This window comes from Rissa tridactyla, chromosome 7 (genome assembly GCF_028500815.1).
Source record: "Rissa tridactyla isolate bRisTri1 chromosome 7, bRisTri1.patW.cur.20221130, whole genome shotgun sequence".
NCBI classification, from domain to species: Eukaryota; Metazoa; Chordata; class Aves; order Charadriiformes; family Laridae; genus Rissa; species Rissa tridactyla.
Genome location: NC_071472.1, coordinates 18077771 through 18095430, shown reverse-complemented (window position 1 = coordinate 18095430; position 17660 = coordinate 18077771). Strand labels below are relative to the sequence as shown.

The following is a 17660-nucleotide window of genomic DNA, read 5'->3' as shown; positions in this document are numbered from 1 at the left end:
CAGTTACAGAGTTCTCCATAGGCTCAGGGTAGTGCTTGGTGGCATCTGGAATTCAACAAATCAAAGGCTTTTTCTTTAAACTGGTTTTCTAAACCCAATGCAAACAACCCTTCTTGCTTGTCTTCACCAGACTTTTCCTCCTGTGGCTCTTAACACTGATACCTACTGCAGTATGCTGCTCTTGAACACGGGCACCTCATTGATAACCTTCAGTGTGAACGAAGCTGCTTGTCCCTCTGTTTTGGTCAAGCCCCGCACAGGACACATCATGCCAGGAGGCCAACAGATTTTCTTTCTCTTCACTCACCCAGTTAACACAGTCTCGCAGCAGCATGTCCTACCTTTGCAGCTGAACTCTTGTCCTGGATACACCAAGGTAGGGAGAGGGAAGCAGAAGATGGTGAGAAAAGTTTGTTCTCTTGTAGTATTTCCTTTTCACAGTGACTTGCGCTGTGACCCCCGTTATATCTCCTAACGGTTAGTTTGGATTTTTCCCTTTGGAAATGGGAACAAAATAACATTTTCAGCATTTAAGATGGGGTCAACACTGCAGATAGAAGGTGCTTGTGGTGCCAGATATCCTGTACCCCTTGTTCCCTTGGGTTTCCATCTTCTGGAATGCACTATTCTATGCCCAGGGCCCTCTTTGACAGCACAACCTAGAGTCCTTCCCGTCCTCCTTCTGACTCAGTTGCCCTTGCTTCTCTCTTGGAAGGAGCAACATCTTTGCAAGGTCCCTCCAGGGGTCAACTGAGACTTCTAACTAATGTCCATCACTTTTCCCTTAATTCCACAGGAGATTGCTCTCTGGAGCTGTGGGGAGTCCCTTCACTTGCTCTTAGAAGGTGATGGGAATCTGTACTTCAAGCCTGTCTATATAGGGACCTCCTCTACGCGAATGTATACCATAAAAAACTGCACAAGGCTACCCATGGTTTTCACATGGAAGATCCATCAGTCTGACCGCAAGATCCTGTCTGTAAGCCCGACTGCGGGGATCCTCCAGCCCTATGAAGCCATGGTAAGTTCAGGTTCTACCAAACTTGTATTTTGCTCTCTACAATACAGCTGTGGAGTGTTTAGAGTAGAAATGTGAGGACTGCCAATCATTTGGTCATTAATACCAAAGTTGGAGAATGCCAGTTGGTGTCTTAGCTTGGGTTGCTAGCCAGCATCTGCAGTCATGCTTGTTCCTACAATGTGGATTTGCCCAAGCATGATCACATCCCCCTTGATTACAGGACCAAATGGGTCATAAACAGGCACTAGATAATGATACCTCGATGGGACTGGGCATTAACACAGAAGAAACTTTGTTGTGCACCAGGAGATGTTAATAGATGGAGAACAAATGGGAGCACAAGAGAGTTTATGATGATGTTCTGCTGTTCTTCCACTTGTAAATTCAGGTTCTAAACTTTTACCGTATTCTCTGAGTACTCTTAAAGAGTGGCAAGGACTAGCACATCTCCATAGCCTGGCTTTGAATGTGCATTCCTAAAACGAACCTTTGACATAGGCAGAGATGATGGAGGATTGGAGTGCCTCTGGAGCTGTCTGTTGAGGATTAGGTTAGCTGTAATGGAGGAAAAGGTGGTGCATTGAATGCAGTCATTACGGAATCACGGAATCTTCAGAGTTGGAAGGGACCTCTAGAGATCATCTAGTCCAACTCCCCTGCTAAAGCAGGATTACCTAATTGTGGTGTATGGGCTTGGCTCTGGCCTAAAGCTCCTGTGAGTGCTTTCCTTCTCTCTTGTGATTTCAGGCTCAGGCATGGACTTTTACTCCTGACAAGGAGACCAAGTATCTGCTGCAAGCTATGGTGTTTGTGAGGAGGAAAAATCCAGAAGCTGTGTCTCCTGAAGGTGTCCGTTATGCCTTACAGATTGTTGGAGAGGGGGCACTGGGCACCATCAGGGTAAGGAACTGGAACCCACTGGGTAGTAGGAGTGGGATGGGGGTCTTGGGCTTCTCTTTTTTGCACAACCTCTACTGGAGACAACCAATAAGGATTTACAGAAAAATTCCCAGACATTGCTAACAGTGGAGATGACAGAGATGATTCTGGCAGCCTAATGGCACCAGCATGATGTAAACATGCTGCCAGTTCAAACGTGACCTGCCTGAATCCTCTGAGGTCACTCTCGAATCCTCTGTTCCAGACTGAACTGAGCAAGCCATTTGGCTCGTTGGGATGCCCAACTTTCTCCTCTCATTCTGTCCGCTCTCCTTCTCCATTTGTTCTGCTATCAGTCTGATTTTTAAGTGTAGTGGACCTAACTGTTAAAGTGGTGCAGCCAGCACACATCCATCTGGCTTTATCTGCAGATCTGTGCAGCCACCTTCATTTGATGGCAGGTTTCTTAAGGAACCAGAGCTAAATAAAATAATACTCTGTAAGCCATTGCCCCATGTCAATCACATTGTACAGATGCGTGGGAATGTCTTAGAGGTATTTAGTCACTATAAATTGTATGTAAGTGGATGACCAGTCAAGAGAGAGGGGGACTGATTGCAGTCATGGAGGGACCGGCAGACATATCTCAGCCCTTGTCCCAAGTGCAGCTGACCAGCTAGTGCCTTCACAGCCCTGAATGTGCTGCATCCTACCCAGCAAGAAGCCTAAATAACAGCAGGAAAAAGCATTTGGAGGAGGGATTGAGCCCCTTGCAGCCCTGTTCCAATATCTCCCAGGGCATGCCAGATCCTACACAAAGTAGGGAGCCCTTTGCACTGCACTGTTGTCGATCAACACTCGACCACTACACTCGACGTGTAACAGTGACCTTTGCACGGTGGGTTTGAATTCCAGGCACAAAAGGAGCACCTGGACCTTGGAAATATTCTAGTTGGTGACCTGCAAAGCTGCAGCATTGTGCTGCTAAATGATGGGATCTGTTCTCTGAAGTACATCCTCAGCGTGGAACAACTGATCACCAGGCCTTGTGACCCTGAGGAGGTCTGCAGTGATCCACTGGGTACTGTAAGGAAATTAGCACAGGATGGGGCCTTGGCCTTCTCCTCTTTTCTGCAAAATCATCATAGCATGAACTCAGAGGTTGGGCTGCTTTCTGGCTAGCTTGCATTGATTCTCGTAAGTGCCTTAAGGTGTCTGTTCCTTTGCTTAGGGATTTGCTACAGGTGATTCTTCTATCTCACTGGAAAAAGCATAATCCAAAGTCTGACAATTGAAGTTAGACCAATTTGGACCTTGAAATAAGATGCAATTTCCCAGCAGAGGAGGGAGCTGAATAAAGCTTTCCAGAAGAAATGGTGGCGTGCACCCTTAGCGGCCTTTCTAGAGGACCTCCTCTGGGGAAGCTCCCTGCTCTTTTCCTGCCAAAGGCAAGCTGGGTAATCCCAATGAGCTGCCTTATGGTTGTAGTCTGGGAATCCCAACTTCAACACCTGGAGCTGATCCTAGTGATTAGGCATGGGAAGGGGGGGTGCAGGCAGTGCAGGTAGGCTTGGGAAGCTGTGTGCTGAACACACATGTAGCGTAAGAGAGATCAGTGGTGCCAAGAGCTCATACCATCTCTTTTCTCCTACAGCTCTAGAGCTGGAACACTCCAGAGGAACAGTTGCCGCAAGGTCAAAAGCTTTTGTCCGAATAACTGTCAGGCCAGCCCGTCGGCTGCATTATACCTGGTCAATCAAATATGCTATTTGCACCCCTACAGGTGAGAGATGGGTATTTTGGGAAAATCATTCCCTCCCAACCAAATAAACCATGCTGTAACAGGCTGAGCTGCACAGTGCCCAGTGTATGAGTCCTGCCTGAAGAAATCCCTGTGCTAAACAATTCACCAGAGCCAGATCCTGTGTGCTGTCTCCTTTTTGCTGCACCTTTTGGGGTTAGATATGATTGAGCCATGAGGCACAGACAGAGCGAGCTCCAAGTTTCCTGTTGCTGTGGTCACGAGATTCCCTGCTCCTCTGCATGGTCATGGCCTTTTACGATGTGTCCTGAAACGTATTCTGAGAACTTCATGCAACCAGTCCCATGCAATTGGGGTCCTTTTTGCAGATCCGGATTGGTCCCTGTCTGAGAAAGAATGCAGTGGAACTAGAAAAGCATGGAGAGGAATAATAGGGATGTTCAGAGGTGAGGAACAGTATTTGTACAAGAGAAGACTAGGTAGATGAGGAGTTTCCAGCTTGGAAAGGTCAGAATGGCAATGCCACATGAATGGTATGGAAAAGACAAGATATAAAGAACTATTTGTGACTTTTCAGTGTGAAAACAAGGGGCAATTCATAAAATGGCTAGGCTGTAGCCTTAAGTCAAAAAATGGTGTTTTCACATTGTGCAGAAGTAAACTCTGTAAATACACTGCTTAAAAGCACCACATTCATAGTCTTGTGGTGATCGCTAAATGCAGGAGTCAAGGTACAACTAGAAGTCAGTGGTTTAGAGGTTTTCAGAAGCTGCCAAAAAAAAAGACTGTTTACAGGTCCTGTTCTTTCTTTCTTTGGTCTGGGTAGGGCTCTCTCTATTTTGCTGGCCCAGACAGCTGCCCCTTAATGGTGTGTGACTACTTTTTGGTGTTTCTTTCACTCCCAAGCCACAGATCTTGTGAGCACAAAAGAGGAGCAGCAGCCCCTCTGCTGCATCGTAGCAACAGGCGTCTACCCAACTTTCTGCATCGCAGATGCCTGTTCAGCAGGCAGCGCCAGCGGTATCAGCAAGTTGCACCTCTGGAGGCTTTTTTCCTTGGACACACTGAATGAATACTTGGAGCAAGACCCAACTCCCAGTGAGCTCACCTACAGAGTTCCCACAAGGCACAGGTGAGATGAGGAGGTGGCTCAGAGGATCTTTCAGTCCCTCACACAAGCCAGCTTCTCTGCTTACCCTCACTAGAGAGGAGTCACAGAAACGAAGAATCATCTAATTGCATAGGACCTCTAAAAGTCTCTGGTGTAACCCCTTGCACAAAGCAGGGACAATTAGATCAGGTTGCTCAGGTCCTTAATTTCCAATTCAATGATGAATATCTCCAAGGATGAAGAAACTACAGCTTATCTGGACACCTGATTCCAGTGTTTGGCCACTTCGTGGTAAAAACTTTTTTGCCTAGTATCTAATTGGAATACTTTGTGTTTCCACTTTTGCAGTTGCCTTCTCTGAGCCCTTGCTTCATAAGGATGAGAAAACCCAGGTCTCTTAGTTGCTCCTTTTAAAGAAAGTGCTACGGCCCTCCGCTGTCTTGTTGACCCTCCACTAGACCTGCTCCAGTATGTCAGTGACTTCCTTGTACTAGGGAGCTGAAAAGAGGCCTCAGCTAAGCAGGACTCTCAGAGCCTCCATCTATGCCACTAACTCTCACTAGGCATATATAAAAAAACCATACAAAATCAAAAAGCCTTCCTTACACCCAAAAGGGCCGACAACATAAGGTCAGAGAAGAACTATAAAGAAGAGAGCCAGCGTAGAATGACCCTTTCTCCCTTCAAGCCCTGCCAACCCTTCCTCCTGTCTAAATTTAATCTCTTCTTTCTCTTCTGTGACCAGCACATGCTTGATCCCTCCAGTGTACACCCCGCTCCTCCTGGACTTCAACTTTGGAGCTGCCCCAATAGGCTCAGAACCTACCCTTGTGATGCTCCTGCTGGTGAACAAGGGTGTTGTGCCTGTGGAGTGGTAAGTGGTGCTTGCTGGAGCACAGCCTTCTTTCTGGGGATATGAAAATGCTCACAGGGGCTGTGAGACGTTTGTAAATTAATAGGGTGGATTTTGTAGGTGCAGCTTGTGTTGTGGAGCTGCGACTGAGATCTGTTGGTCGGTCCGAGGGAGAAAAAAGCAAGGGATGGCAGACAGTTCTGCAGATCAGATCTAATGAAACATGATGTGTCCACCAGCTGGGCTAAGCCTGGCTGGACTGAACATGCTGGCCATGGCCCTGGGAAAGTTGTGTGTCCCGGTTGCTGACCAGCTGACTGGTTCCCTAGGGCCTTCTTATTTCCTTCTGATCAGAAGATGGACATTGAGCACTGGGCAGAGGATGCTGAGTTTACTCCCTATGAGCTGCATCAGATGAGAATTCAAGATAACCAGCTCTTCAGTGTTTCCCCAAAGTCAGGGAAACTTCTTCCAGGACAGGAGGAATCAGTCCAGCTCTCACACAGGTGACATCAACTACCTGTATTTCGGGGCCTCATGCTGCATGCCAGGACAGCACATGCCATCAGTCCCCTGTGTTTCCATGCTGGATCCTTTCCTTTCACATGTCCCTTGCCCAGCAGAGATTGGGCAAGTAAAAAGTTCCTAAGTATGCCCAGTTTCTGGACCCCCGCAAAGCTTGTCTTCCTTAAGGGTATGTTGTTAGTGTGCTTTAAAACTGCAGCACAAGAAACATTTAGTGTGACATGCTGGGGAGACAAACAAGATGCTGCACTTCCCATGTTTTTGGCTATAGAGTGATATTCTTATTTTTGTCATCTAGTAGAGCTGTTAGCCCTTGTGTGCCTGTGGAGGTTATGAAGAAAGCTGAACACAACCCCTTTCATAGCAGATCTGATCTGTGAAGTACTGGCATTTCAAATGGTGTTGGCCTAGAAACTTGGGTCCCTAAATTGGTGTATGAGTAAAATTAACATTGCATCAATTGTTCCCGCCCAAACACAACTGTCCCCCTCCCTCTCTCAGTGGCCCTTACGCAACAGTGACTCTTTAGCTGGGAAGTGAGTTGTCTCTAATGTATTGTGTGACCCTGATTCTATCATCCTCGGCACAAGGTGCATTTCTAATGTTTTCCTCTCTCTCCTCTTTCCCTGCTAGACATGATTTCATTGGCACTGATCACCTCCCTGTCCTGCTGAAGATTTCCTACGGCCATGAGATTCTGGTAAGATACCTGCTATCTCTTGCTTCTGTTTGCAGAACAGCAGCAGGTAGGAACTGAATTACAAGGGGTTTTCCCCAGGAGCTGCAAGACGTGCAGGGGGCTGTGGCCTTCCCCTGGAATCTACACTGGCCAGACAGACACAGGGCCAAGCAGAGACATAAAACCAGCATCCTGACAAACTCATGGTTCCAGCATGGTGTGATGTGGCACTGCATTGGCTAAATGGCCCCTGGATGTAGCATCTGCTTGTTTTCCCAGCAAGGTTGTTTGGTTTTTTATTGTTATTATTAACCTTTTTATTTTATTGGTGGTGTTAGTGCAGAATTGCTTCCTCCTCCAAGTCCAAAACAGCCCTCCTGGGTTTTACAGTCCCTGTGTGCTTTCCACACTCAAGTATATCTCATGGACACGATTTCTGTGCTTGCTTCCCTGCATTTCATCTGCCTCACCATGAGTTCTTCCTCACAGTGATCTGGGAGTTCAGCTCTGCAGCCCATCTGATTTCTCTCATATGCAGCTTTCCTGAATCTCTTCATCTCATCAGCTCTCTATGCTCATCAAAACCCCCTGGAAAGCGCTTTTCCCAAAAGTACCACATAGGGACATACATGCTAGCAAAGCATTGGCAGAGCATCCTCCACCTCTGGAGGTATGGAGGCAGCTGCTTCCCCAGGCCCAGAAGGTACTCCCTGCATTCCTGGTTGGCTGTTCCCGCTGCAGCCCTGATGCCTTTGTCTACACACCTATTTCTCCTTGAGGAGGTTCCTACTCATTCTTCCTGCTTCGCTGCTTGCTAAGATCCCAGATCCCAGAGCTGATCTGTGGTGTGTTTTCCCTGAGTATTTCCTCAGGCTTGGAACTAATTTCTCTCTCGCCCCCTCTCTAAAACTGTCAGTTAGAGTCAAAGTCACCTTGTGCTCTGCCGGGCACAGCTCATGCCCGGCTGAGCTGTCCAGTCTGTCTCTGAAGTTTCCTATGAGACCATTGTGTTCACACATCTCTTTTATTTTTCTTTTCTTTCAGGACTGTTGTCAGCTGAAAATCCAACCCTTTGACCAAGCTGTTCAAACAGTGGCTTAACTGTGCCTTCCCTCAAAGCCCTTGGACAGGCTCCCTGTGCTCTGCCTGCCTGGCACAATACTGAGAGTGGATGTGAGCGTTTCACCAGCTGGCCAGGGAGGGAATAATAGGCTTTGGAGCACCAGCAGCCTATAGGGCACACATCCTCTCTTGCCACATAGCTTTGGTGGCTATGAGAAACCACCACCCTATCCTCACACTGTCACTGCAGAAGGGGCTGAAATAGCACAAGAGGCCCTTGGGACAATAAAAGCCCCCTGGGTGCATTAGAGCTCTGGCAATAGGAGGCCAATCCAGAGACCTGGAGCAGTGCAGGTGGTCACAACCTGCAGGGATGCACAGTGCCAGTACAGAACCGCTAATATCAGAAAGTAAAAATGTCAGAGGCTCCCTTTCTGCAGAGAGGGCAGTGGGTGGGGGGCTGAACGCAGTGTGCCTTCATTCCTTTCAGTCATGGCACACAGAGAGCAGGGCCACCAACCCCCGTGGAAGAGACTGCTCTAGGTGCGCTCATGTGCCGGAGTTGAACAGATCCTCACCTGAGAATCTGGGGAAATGTGCGGAACATATGCTAACCTTAAGGGAAGTAAATGCCATCATGTCACCCCAAAAGTTAAGCTTTGGAAATTTGAGATGGCAACAATAAGCAGAGGTGGAGACCATAGGACTGGGATATTGTCTGGTTATTCTGTTAAATTTCAAATTGCCCGGCTTCGGAGTGGTGATGTTAGCCAGCTGCAGGCCAATGCATGATCTTTTGGGGCGTCCAAACACACCTCTCTGACGGCTGTCCACCCGTGTGGACAGATTTTGACCTCCCGCTCCTCTGCTTCCCCAACAGAGTCTGTCTGCTTCATCTTCAGGAAGAGCTCCCTCTCCACTACACCTTCCCCACTCAGTGGCCACCTTTCAGTCCCAAGATGACTAGATTTATAGGTGCTCTGAAGGACCCAGACTGATTTCCTGTTGGCAATTTTTTCTGACTGCGGGATGAAAGTTCTGTAGACTTGTGTGTTACCTACTCCCTTGTGCAGGAGGGAAATGGGGCCTCCCACTGCCTCATGCTCTCACAGGTTGTCCTTTGCCTCATCGCCATAGCCTGCCTGTAAGAGTGCAGCTGTGACCTTGTTCTCAGAGCTCTGGGATAGTTTGGCCAGGCAGAACCTGCAGCCCTCAGCAGTTTTAGTAGGAAAAGCCCAGCTGGCTGCAGGTGTTGCAGGATGAGGTAGGCTGGTTCCCAGAACTCTTTGGAGAGAAAGGCTGAATCCCAGAGAGAATCCCTGAACACACACGATCCATAACCAGGAATTGTTTGCACTTTCCTTCACATCTGCTAATTAGGTGTCATGAGATGTCACCTGCAGCACGTGTTCTCCAGGGAGCTCTCCTCCCTGGGGAATCTGGTGTCTCTGTCCCCTCATGCTCTAAGTCATTGCTGTGGGACAAAGTCTATGCACTCTGCAAGGAGAATGGATTGCAGCAGGTCTTCACGTTTCTCCATTTGTCCCTTTAACTGAGACACCACTAATTGTCGCATCCTGTGTCTATGGAAACTGATGACAGTTTTAACTCGGCAGTTGTGGTCTGGTGCAATCCAAGTTGGCTTTTTGACCCAAGTAATATAAATGGGTGTTTTACTCCCAAAGCTCAGGAAGGTTCCTGTCACTTTTTCCGTTGCAGTTTGAAAGTGCCAGCCTTTGTCCTCCTCCTATTTTGCATTGCATCTGGCTTGCCGAGGCCCTCAGGAGGCTGAATGCTCATATAGTGCCTTAAAAAGTTCCCACGTGGGACTTTGTTAGCATTGTATTTCTAGTCTTCTCTCCCTCCTCTCTTTGCGTACGGAGCTGAACTGGAATGTGTTGTTTCTAGGAATTGGCATTCTCTGCTCTCGTTTAAGCAACTGATACAGTATCTCCTGCAGGTGTCTGTCCAAGGCATCCGCCTGCCATTGCAAACATCCTCTCCATCTTCTGCATACGCACATAAAAAATAGCCATACTTTAGGCTTAGCTAATTGTGAATTGCAGCAACTTATCTCCCTTTGGCCCATGCAGAGACATTACTAGTTCTGTGACTGCTTTACAACCTCTATCTCTAGGTAGACAGCTCAGGGTTGCTTTGTGGTGATCCTGCCCAAAATTATTCATCATGACTCATCTCTAGCTTGATTGCAGTTTTCTAAAATTGCAGAATCCTGTGTCCCTTCCTTCCATGCAATAGCTCTATAAATCTCTCTGCTTTGCTTGCTGTGCCCGGCAGCTGCTCTGCTTAGTAGGATACTGTTGATCATTACTTGATGACTTAAAATTCATCTGGGATCTTGCAGCTTTTGGACTGTTAGACACGTTCTTGGAGCAGGATGTCCTCCAGAGAGAGGACATCCAGATGGTCCTTTCCAAGAGGAGGCCATTACTTACCTAAAATCCTGTTTTTCCAAAGCATTGGCTGTCACACCTGCACACTCTCCTATGTACAGTCCAGACACTTTCATTCATGGAGAATTTCTGCCATGTAATTGCAAAAAGAAGCACTGAGTCTGGTACCTGACACAGCAGGGAGAAAAGTGCCACCTTCTCTGAAACAAGATGCAAGTCTTTCAGAGAAGAGCCAACAGTTGAGCAGGCTCTCCCTCTCCTTGCTTTTTTCTTTGGACACGCTGTCCTGGTGTTACCAATTTAAATCTGTAACTGTGTTGGCCTCACATTGCAAAGCCCTTCAGAGTCCTTGTGCGGTTGCTGGTGATGGGGCCAAGGCCCTGTGAAAAAGTGACTGCATTTCTTTCCACTGTAGCTGAACTTCAGCGGCGTGACGGTGGAACAGGACCAGCGGTACATTCATTTTGCATCCACTAAGCACCTCTTCACACCCGTTGCCATTGGGACCTCCCAACCCCCCACGCAGGTGAGTATCCTGGGGCCAAACGCAGCAGCAGTGGAGGGAAGGAGCTAGTTTTACTGTGTCCCAAGGATAGGCAGTGTCTGAGACATTTCCCAGGAAATGGAATGGCCCCACAGGAAAGCAGCACAGCAGAACAACAGACTAGTAGTAGGCAGAGCCTGGAAGTGGCTGCTGAGATGGCAGCAGGGAAAGTACCTCTCACCATCTCCAGTTTGACAAGATTTAGCTTTCACTCTAGCCGGAATGCCTATGAGGTGTGTTGGGCTGTTCCGCTATTCTCTCATATGGGATCTGAGTGAAAACTTGTCCAGCTGCTCCAGGCACTCTGGAAATAATTCCTAATTAGTTTTTTAGTAAATTAATTAAAGTTCCTTAAACACTTATTCAGCAAAAAGGCATCTTTCATTCTGTTCTGCCTAATTTACTTGGGAAATGAACAAGTCTGAGTTGAATTAAGATCACTTTAATATGAGTGGTTTTGCATTTCAAGTAATCGGCTTTACAGTGATCCCTTTAGCTAATTTGTATTAGTTTTCTCTTAGACTGATTTTGCAGGGCACCACTTGGAGAGGCACTGTAGTTATCAATGTATGTGTGTGGCGATAAACCTTCATCACAGTCTCCTATAAGAACTTCAGTGATAAATCCTGACACTATGAGGTCTCCTCATTCTTAGGAGACAAGCTGACTAATTAATTATTAATGCTTATCATAGTTCTCTGGGGAAGTGTTAACTAGTTCAACCTGTGCATGGTATAACAGCCACTGCTCGCTCTGACTCACTTCAGATTTATGAACTCTACAATGGCGGTTCCATGCCAGTGATGTTTGAGGTTCAGCTGGACAACACTGTGAGGACCCAGGAGAATTTTTGGCATCCTGTGTTTCTCTGCCTAACTCCTAGAGGAGAAATCCCCCCTGGCACAACAGGCCACATTGAGTGGATCTTCTCACCACTGGAAGCTAAAACGTACTTGGTAAGACCCTCGTCATGACTGCCAGAAACAGTTTCTTTCTGTTGTTATATGCCTAAAATTCTTTAGATCTCTTATTGATGGTTGGTCCATGTCATGCTCCGCTGAATTCAGCTCCATTCCTCCAAGAAGCAAAGAGACTTGAGAGCAAATGAGTGGCTCATCTGGTCAGGAAACAGAGCAGATAAATTGTTATCTCCTAAGTTTCTTCTTCCCAAAGACCATATTTCTTCCCTAACCAGAGTCATCCCAGTATATGTTTTTTCAAGGATTAAACAGTGAGCAGGGATATAAACAGTGTCTGATCAGATTTGTGGTTCATTATTTGCCTCCAATAACTTCCACTAAAGAGATTGAAGTCAGTATCTTTTATCATTGCGATGCACACTGCTGCAGCCCTCTGGAAACAGCCTTCCCAAAGACCTCTGTCCTAAGCTGCAGCAGGCAGGCAGGGCCAGCGCTGGAGCACTACTTATTGCCTGACTCTGTGGCGGATGCATGGAAAAATAAATAAATTAAACTTTAAAACTCCAACTTTTTGCTCCAAGAAGGAGTCCCTGTCCATCTTATACAGTAACTGGCTAATTGAATACTTAACCAACTTTCCTGGGTTAGCAGGGAAGATCAAGGCCTGAAAGAGCAAAAGAGAATGGATTTCTCTTCATACACGCGTGTGGTGTATTTAGACCCATCCATTAGCAAGTACACTAGCTTCTTGCATATCTCTCCCAAATATGACTCTGGACTTAAAACTCTTATCTTGTCCAAGGCAGGTTGATGTTCTCATCCACGTCCTGGGGGGAGAATCAGCTCTGATCACCTTCCAGGGAGAAGGCTATGATCCGAATACCATAGGAGAGACTGACACACCCAGCGAAATTTTGTCTCCTTCAGTCTTTCCAGGTTCTACCCAGCTAAATTTGCCTGGACAGGTAAGTCCAGGTATGCTGATATGAGCAATATGATTAGTCCATTTCTGGACATTTCTGTGCGAGAGAGACTGAAATATGCAAGTGGCCCCATCTAGCAGTAGGCTGTGTTGCAGGAGAGTTCATTTGCCACGAGACAGAGCAAGATGTTTCCCTTTCAGCAGATCATCCAGAGCCTGACTCATAACAGCAGTTGTTCTTAGAGGTGCTTTCCTTCCAGCTTGCTGCTTTCACTGCCATTAGAACCAAAAAGGCTTTAGAGTTTGCTCGTGTTCTGAATTTTCTATTAAAAGTTACCCCCCCACCACAGCTACTTCTCTTGTTTGCAGCTACACCATCTTTTTCTTTGGTAATTTATTCACAAAAAGAGCATTATACTCCTGCCATACCCTGTCAGGGCCTGGCTGCCACCATTTCACAGCCAAATGCAGGTGGCGCATAACCTGAATGCAGACTGCAGGACAGTCACTAATTCTGGTGCATCCCAAGAAATGCACTTGTTTGACCTGTCGCTGGCTCAGCAGGAGCTTGTTTGGCCTGGCTAGAGCTGGCCTGCCAGCCTGGACAATCTGTTGTTAAACTCAGCCACAGATCCCAGCGTAGTGAATCAGCGTTAAGCAGCATCAGCAGAGGCACGCTCCAGGCAGGTAAAGGATTCATCCTGTGCAACATTAGCATGCCTACCTTGGAGCCCAGCCACAGCTACATATGCTCTTTGGCTTCCAGCAGGACCATTGCATTCCTGGGTAAAGCAAAGAGAAGATGATTAAAAACCTGTCTCAGGCTGCCAACGAAGATGCCGTTCCACAGGGCTCTGTTGTCTGTAACCAAGAGTCATTAGCTTCTCTAATGATCGGTGTAATTAATTAGAGTTTGCACCATGCCTGGAGAATGAGACAGACTAGTAGCATACTAGTAGCAAGGTGCAGTAGGAAGCACTTCCCCAAAACTCGCATTCGGGTTCAAGAGGATTTTGCACAAGCACACTCCTCACGCGCTTGCTAACTGAAGCAAGAAAAAGCCTGGATTGCAACTGCTGCAGACTGAATCTTGGTGCCACTGGTCCTTTGTGCTCCTGAGATCCTCTCCTCCCCCAGCACCAGCATTACTGTCCATTGCTCACTCAATCCCACTGCAACAGGGCTGTCCTCTTGCTGCAAAGAGTCAGTGTAACCATAGCAAAAATTGGAGAAATACAATACTCCCTCAAGTTGTTAAGATAAAAATAACTAGCTAACGTTATCTATGAATTGCTGGATAACTTAAAGATGACTGTGTGACTGCCCTTCTTCAATGGCCACATCCCATCTTCCCTCACTACTGTTCCTCCTGGTTTCACATTGCTTCCTGCAGGTAGCCACCTTGTCACACCACAGGATTTGCCTTGGAAATATCCCAGACTACACCAAAGCCACTCAACTTGTCTTTCTCAACAATATCTTGGAGAGTAAGGCTGTTGTGTTTGCCTGGCGGATAAACACCTGTAAAGACAAGAAGGTGAGTCCTTCCTCCTCTTTCCTCTACAGCCTTCTTGCCTATCTCTATTATACCACAAAAGAACTTTCCACTCCATTCGCAACCAGACAATCAGAAAAGAGCCTAGGTAGCTAGCTTTTGTACTAGCTGATAAAAGGAAAGGGGACAGAAAAGTGAAGGCAAGGGTTAGGATAGCGGGGGAAAGACAGGAATTCAGAAGGGGAATCTGAAGACTTCAGTGAGGATACATGAACCTGGATGCAATAATGAGCCTCGGGACCCTGTCCACCAGCAAAGTCCATGGTCGTTCTTTGAATATATCAGCCACACCTCTCTCGTGCCACATACCTCGGAGAAGGGGAGGGAATTCCCACAATCCTCTCTTTTCTGCGAAGAGAAAGCATATAGGAAGGTCCCAGGACAGTGAAACAGCTCCTCTGTCGCTTTTCTTTTTTCCCCCAGGTGTTGCAGATTTCTCCAGAGTCAGGGGTTGTGCAGCCCGGAGAGAGCATCCCTTGCTTCATCACCCTGCAACCTTCAGGGAGTGTTTCCTTCTACAGCATAGATCTGGTGTGTGAGGTGAGACCCAAGAGGTACCTGTGTATTACCATCACCTGCGCATGTCACTGCAGTTCCCAAATGGCTGGCCCCAGCAGTCATCTGCCTGCTGCTTCCAGCTGAAGGAATCCTTCTTTGCTCCGTAATGCCAGCCAGCAATTCTTGTTACTGAAGATACTGAGCTTCATCTCTCCTGATGCTTAACATGTCTCTCTGTCTGCGTGGCTCACTAGATGAGGTGTAATTTTGCAATGTGTGGCTTTGTGAGTTGAACCCAGCTACTAGAAGTCATGGTTTGAATGGGAGTAGCTTTCAGTGGGTGTCAGAGACTTAAATATCTGCAAAAATCAAATCTTGCTTCCTTAGTACTAGTCAGGGCACAGACCTGCAAGTAGTGTCCCTCTGGACACTTTCCAGGTGTCCTTTGGCAAGAGATTGTGTCTTCTCTCTATAAGTCGTATAATAGCACTGTTCTCTCCCCTTCCTGTCAGTGGAAGACATGAAAAGGGAGTGGGCTCTGTCTGGGACCTCCTGGAAGGGAGGAATGGGTGACAGGCATGGACTTGAGCCATAAGCTGTTATTTGCATCTCCTTTCTAGCCCTCCTCCCTCCAACCGTGGTTTGCTTCATAGGTATACATCCAGGAGTCCCTGGTTCAGTACGAGAGGGACCTGCAGGAGTGGGAAAGGGAGAAGGAACGGCAGGCTGTGGAATTCACCATCACAGAGAAGGACCTTGGGACTAAGAAGAAGCCAAAGTCACCTACAGCGGTAAGTGCTGCCAGAACTTTACACCAGCTTAGCTCAGCTCAGAAAGAGCAGCCAGGTGTCATCAAGAAGCATTGTTTAAGAAAATCTAAGCAAGTTGATAAGAGGACATGAGGCTCTGTTCTACTCAAGATCTCATAGCTGGTCTGTGGACAGTGGAAAATGAGATCTTGGTTTCTAGCCAAGAACCCTCTTGCACGCTCTTTAACATTGAGAGAGGGAATAGCAGTAGGAAACTAGGAATTACAATTATTTTTCTGATCACCTTACAAGCTCTGAATTTGCAAACAATCATCTGAAATTTGGAAGTGTATGAGAAGCCTTAAGGAAAAAAAAAAAAGAAACAACAAAACAGTGGCTGTGGAAACAGATGGTTGGATTTTTAACTATGAATAAACACTGGAGAGAAATGTGTAACACTGGAGAGAAATGTGTGTGAAGAATGGGAGGATGAGATCACTGACTCTCAGCTGGAGCAAAGTAAAACAAAATCCTGGAGTCTTGTTCTACTCCGTATCTTTCCTACACTGTGATTTCTCTTCCTTTTTTCCTTCTCCCCCCCACACCCCTTTTTAGAAGTCATCAGATTCTGCTGAGACAGAAAATCTCCCTGAATCCTCAGCTGTGATCAGGAAATACAAGGTAAGTCAGGCCTGTCTCACCCATAGTAGAATCAAACTGACTGCTTTAGAAAAGACGCAGATGCTGGATATCACAGCGTGGGAGCCTGGACAGAGAGCACAGCAGGATTATTTGTAGCTTCAAGGATTTGGGAGACAGACTGTTTGGAGGAGCCAGAAGAATCAGACTGTCTGGCTGTGTCCTGTGTGCAGTAACTTTCCAGCTGAGGTGAATGGGAAGTGAAATTGGAACCAACGTATACCCGTGACTGGAAAAAAGAGGGAAAGGTTTTGAATAAGCAGAGATGATGTGCATAGGCAGGGCAGTCTGTACCTGGACTGGTTTCACACTGGGGCCAGAATGGGATGTATCCCATGATGGAAAGTGGCAGGACCCTGGCATGACGTGGTGCAGACTTTGCCCTGGCCGATAGAAGGGCTGTGCTCTGTGCCTCAGGAGAAGCTGCAGGCAGGAACTGCCTTTATTTAAGTGTGCAGAAAGCTTTAAAGCTCAATTTGTATGGTTCATCTCGGTTTCCCCTCAAGTTTGCCCAACTGTGTGCGCTGCTGGAAAAGACAGTTTTTCCAGCAGGGGTGGCAAGGTGTGAGACGAAGTCCCAGTGAATGCTCTGCAGAACTACCTGGGCCCAAAAGCAGAACCATGCTGCGTCTACAGCCATCGGCAGCACGTGCTGTGGGAATGAGAGGGCTTGTGGACAACCAGCTAACCCAAGGTGTGGAAGGGTTAAGAGGAGCTGACATGAGGCTGGGCCTGAGCACATTGACGCAGGTAGGAGGCATAACTTGTTATCTCAGGACTGCCACCATAGTAAGGCTGTAGCAGTTCTTGTGGGACACTGCAGAGTGCCTCTGCGTGCCCTACACTGTCCTGTGTGAGGGTATCAGCTCAGGGCAGCTCTAGCTTGGACTGTCTGCCCTGTGCTGTTAGGTGTGATCAGTGATGCAGGTCGAGACATTCACTGGGATGAACATAAGGATTGTTGGGGAAAAGTAAAAAGTTTCTTTTAGTCCTCTAGGGTTTTGGCTCCTAGTGACAATTTGGAGCCTGTAATAACCTGCTGTGTCTGTGTCAGGAGCGGTGAAGGCCTCTGGCCTTATTCCCAGGGGCTGGACAACTATGTCTCAACGGTCACTGAAGTCCTGTGATGCCTGAGGGCTTCTCCAGAGCTGGGTGGTGTCCTTCTGGCCCAGGCTCCTGGACTACTCCTGTCTTAAGAAACTTCCCCCAGACTGACTTCTGGTAATGCAACCCCAAACTGGCCCATGTAGTGTGGATGGAGTCAATTCCAGATTGCCGTCTGGGCTCAGAGGGCAATTTCCACATGCATTCCTGCACATCCCTTCTCCCACAGCCTTTCCAGTGTGCTCAGAAGAGCAGAGATGATCTCCCGGAGTTCCTCAGGGATGGATTGGAGTACAACAGCCCTGAGTGCCCTGGGGAGACCCTGAAGCCTTGCTGACACTCGGGGCTGTCACATTAGGCAGT

At 47.4% G+C, this 17660-nt stretch overlaps 1 protein-coding gene across 1 annotated transcript in view; it reads left to right on the top strand.

Annotated features, from left to right (window-relative positions):
* The window catches only part of CFAP65 (cilia and flagella associated protein 65), a 32730-nt gene that overhangs the window by 10491 nt on the left and 4579 nt on the right, over positions 1 to 17660 (top strand). Inside the window, 16 exon segments of the mRNA XM_054209113.1 lie at positions 131 to 376; positions 797 to 1021; positions 1769 to 1921; positions 2816 to 2981; positions 3555 to 3683; positions 4569 to 4794; positions 5519 to 5647; positions 5956 to 6132; positions 6785 to 6851; positions 10722 to 10832; positions 11618 to 11806; positions 12577 to 12735; positions 14086 to 14229; positions 14671 to 14787; positions 15399 to 15536; positions 16110 to 16175. Of these exon segments, the coding sequence (XP_054065088.1) occupies positions 131 to 376; positions 797 to 1021; positions 1769 to 1921; positions 2816 to 2981; positions 3555 to 3683; positions 4569 to 4794; positions 5519 to 5647; positions 5956 to 6132; positions 6785 to 6851; positions 10722 to 10832; positions 11618 to 11806; positions 12577 to 12735; positions 14086 to 14229; positions 14671 to 14787; positions 15399 to 15536; positions 16110 to 16175 (2442 nt within the window).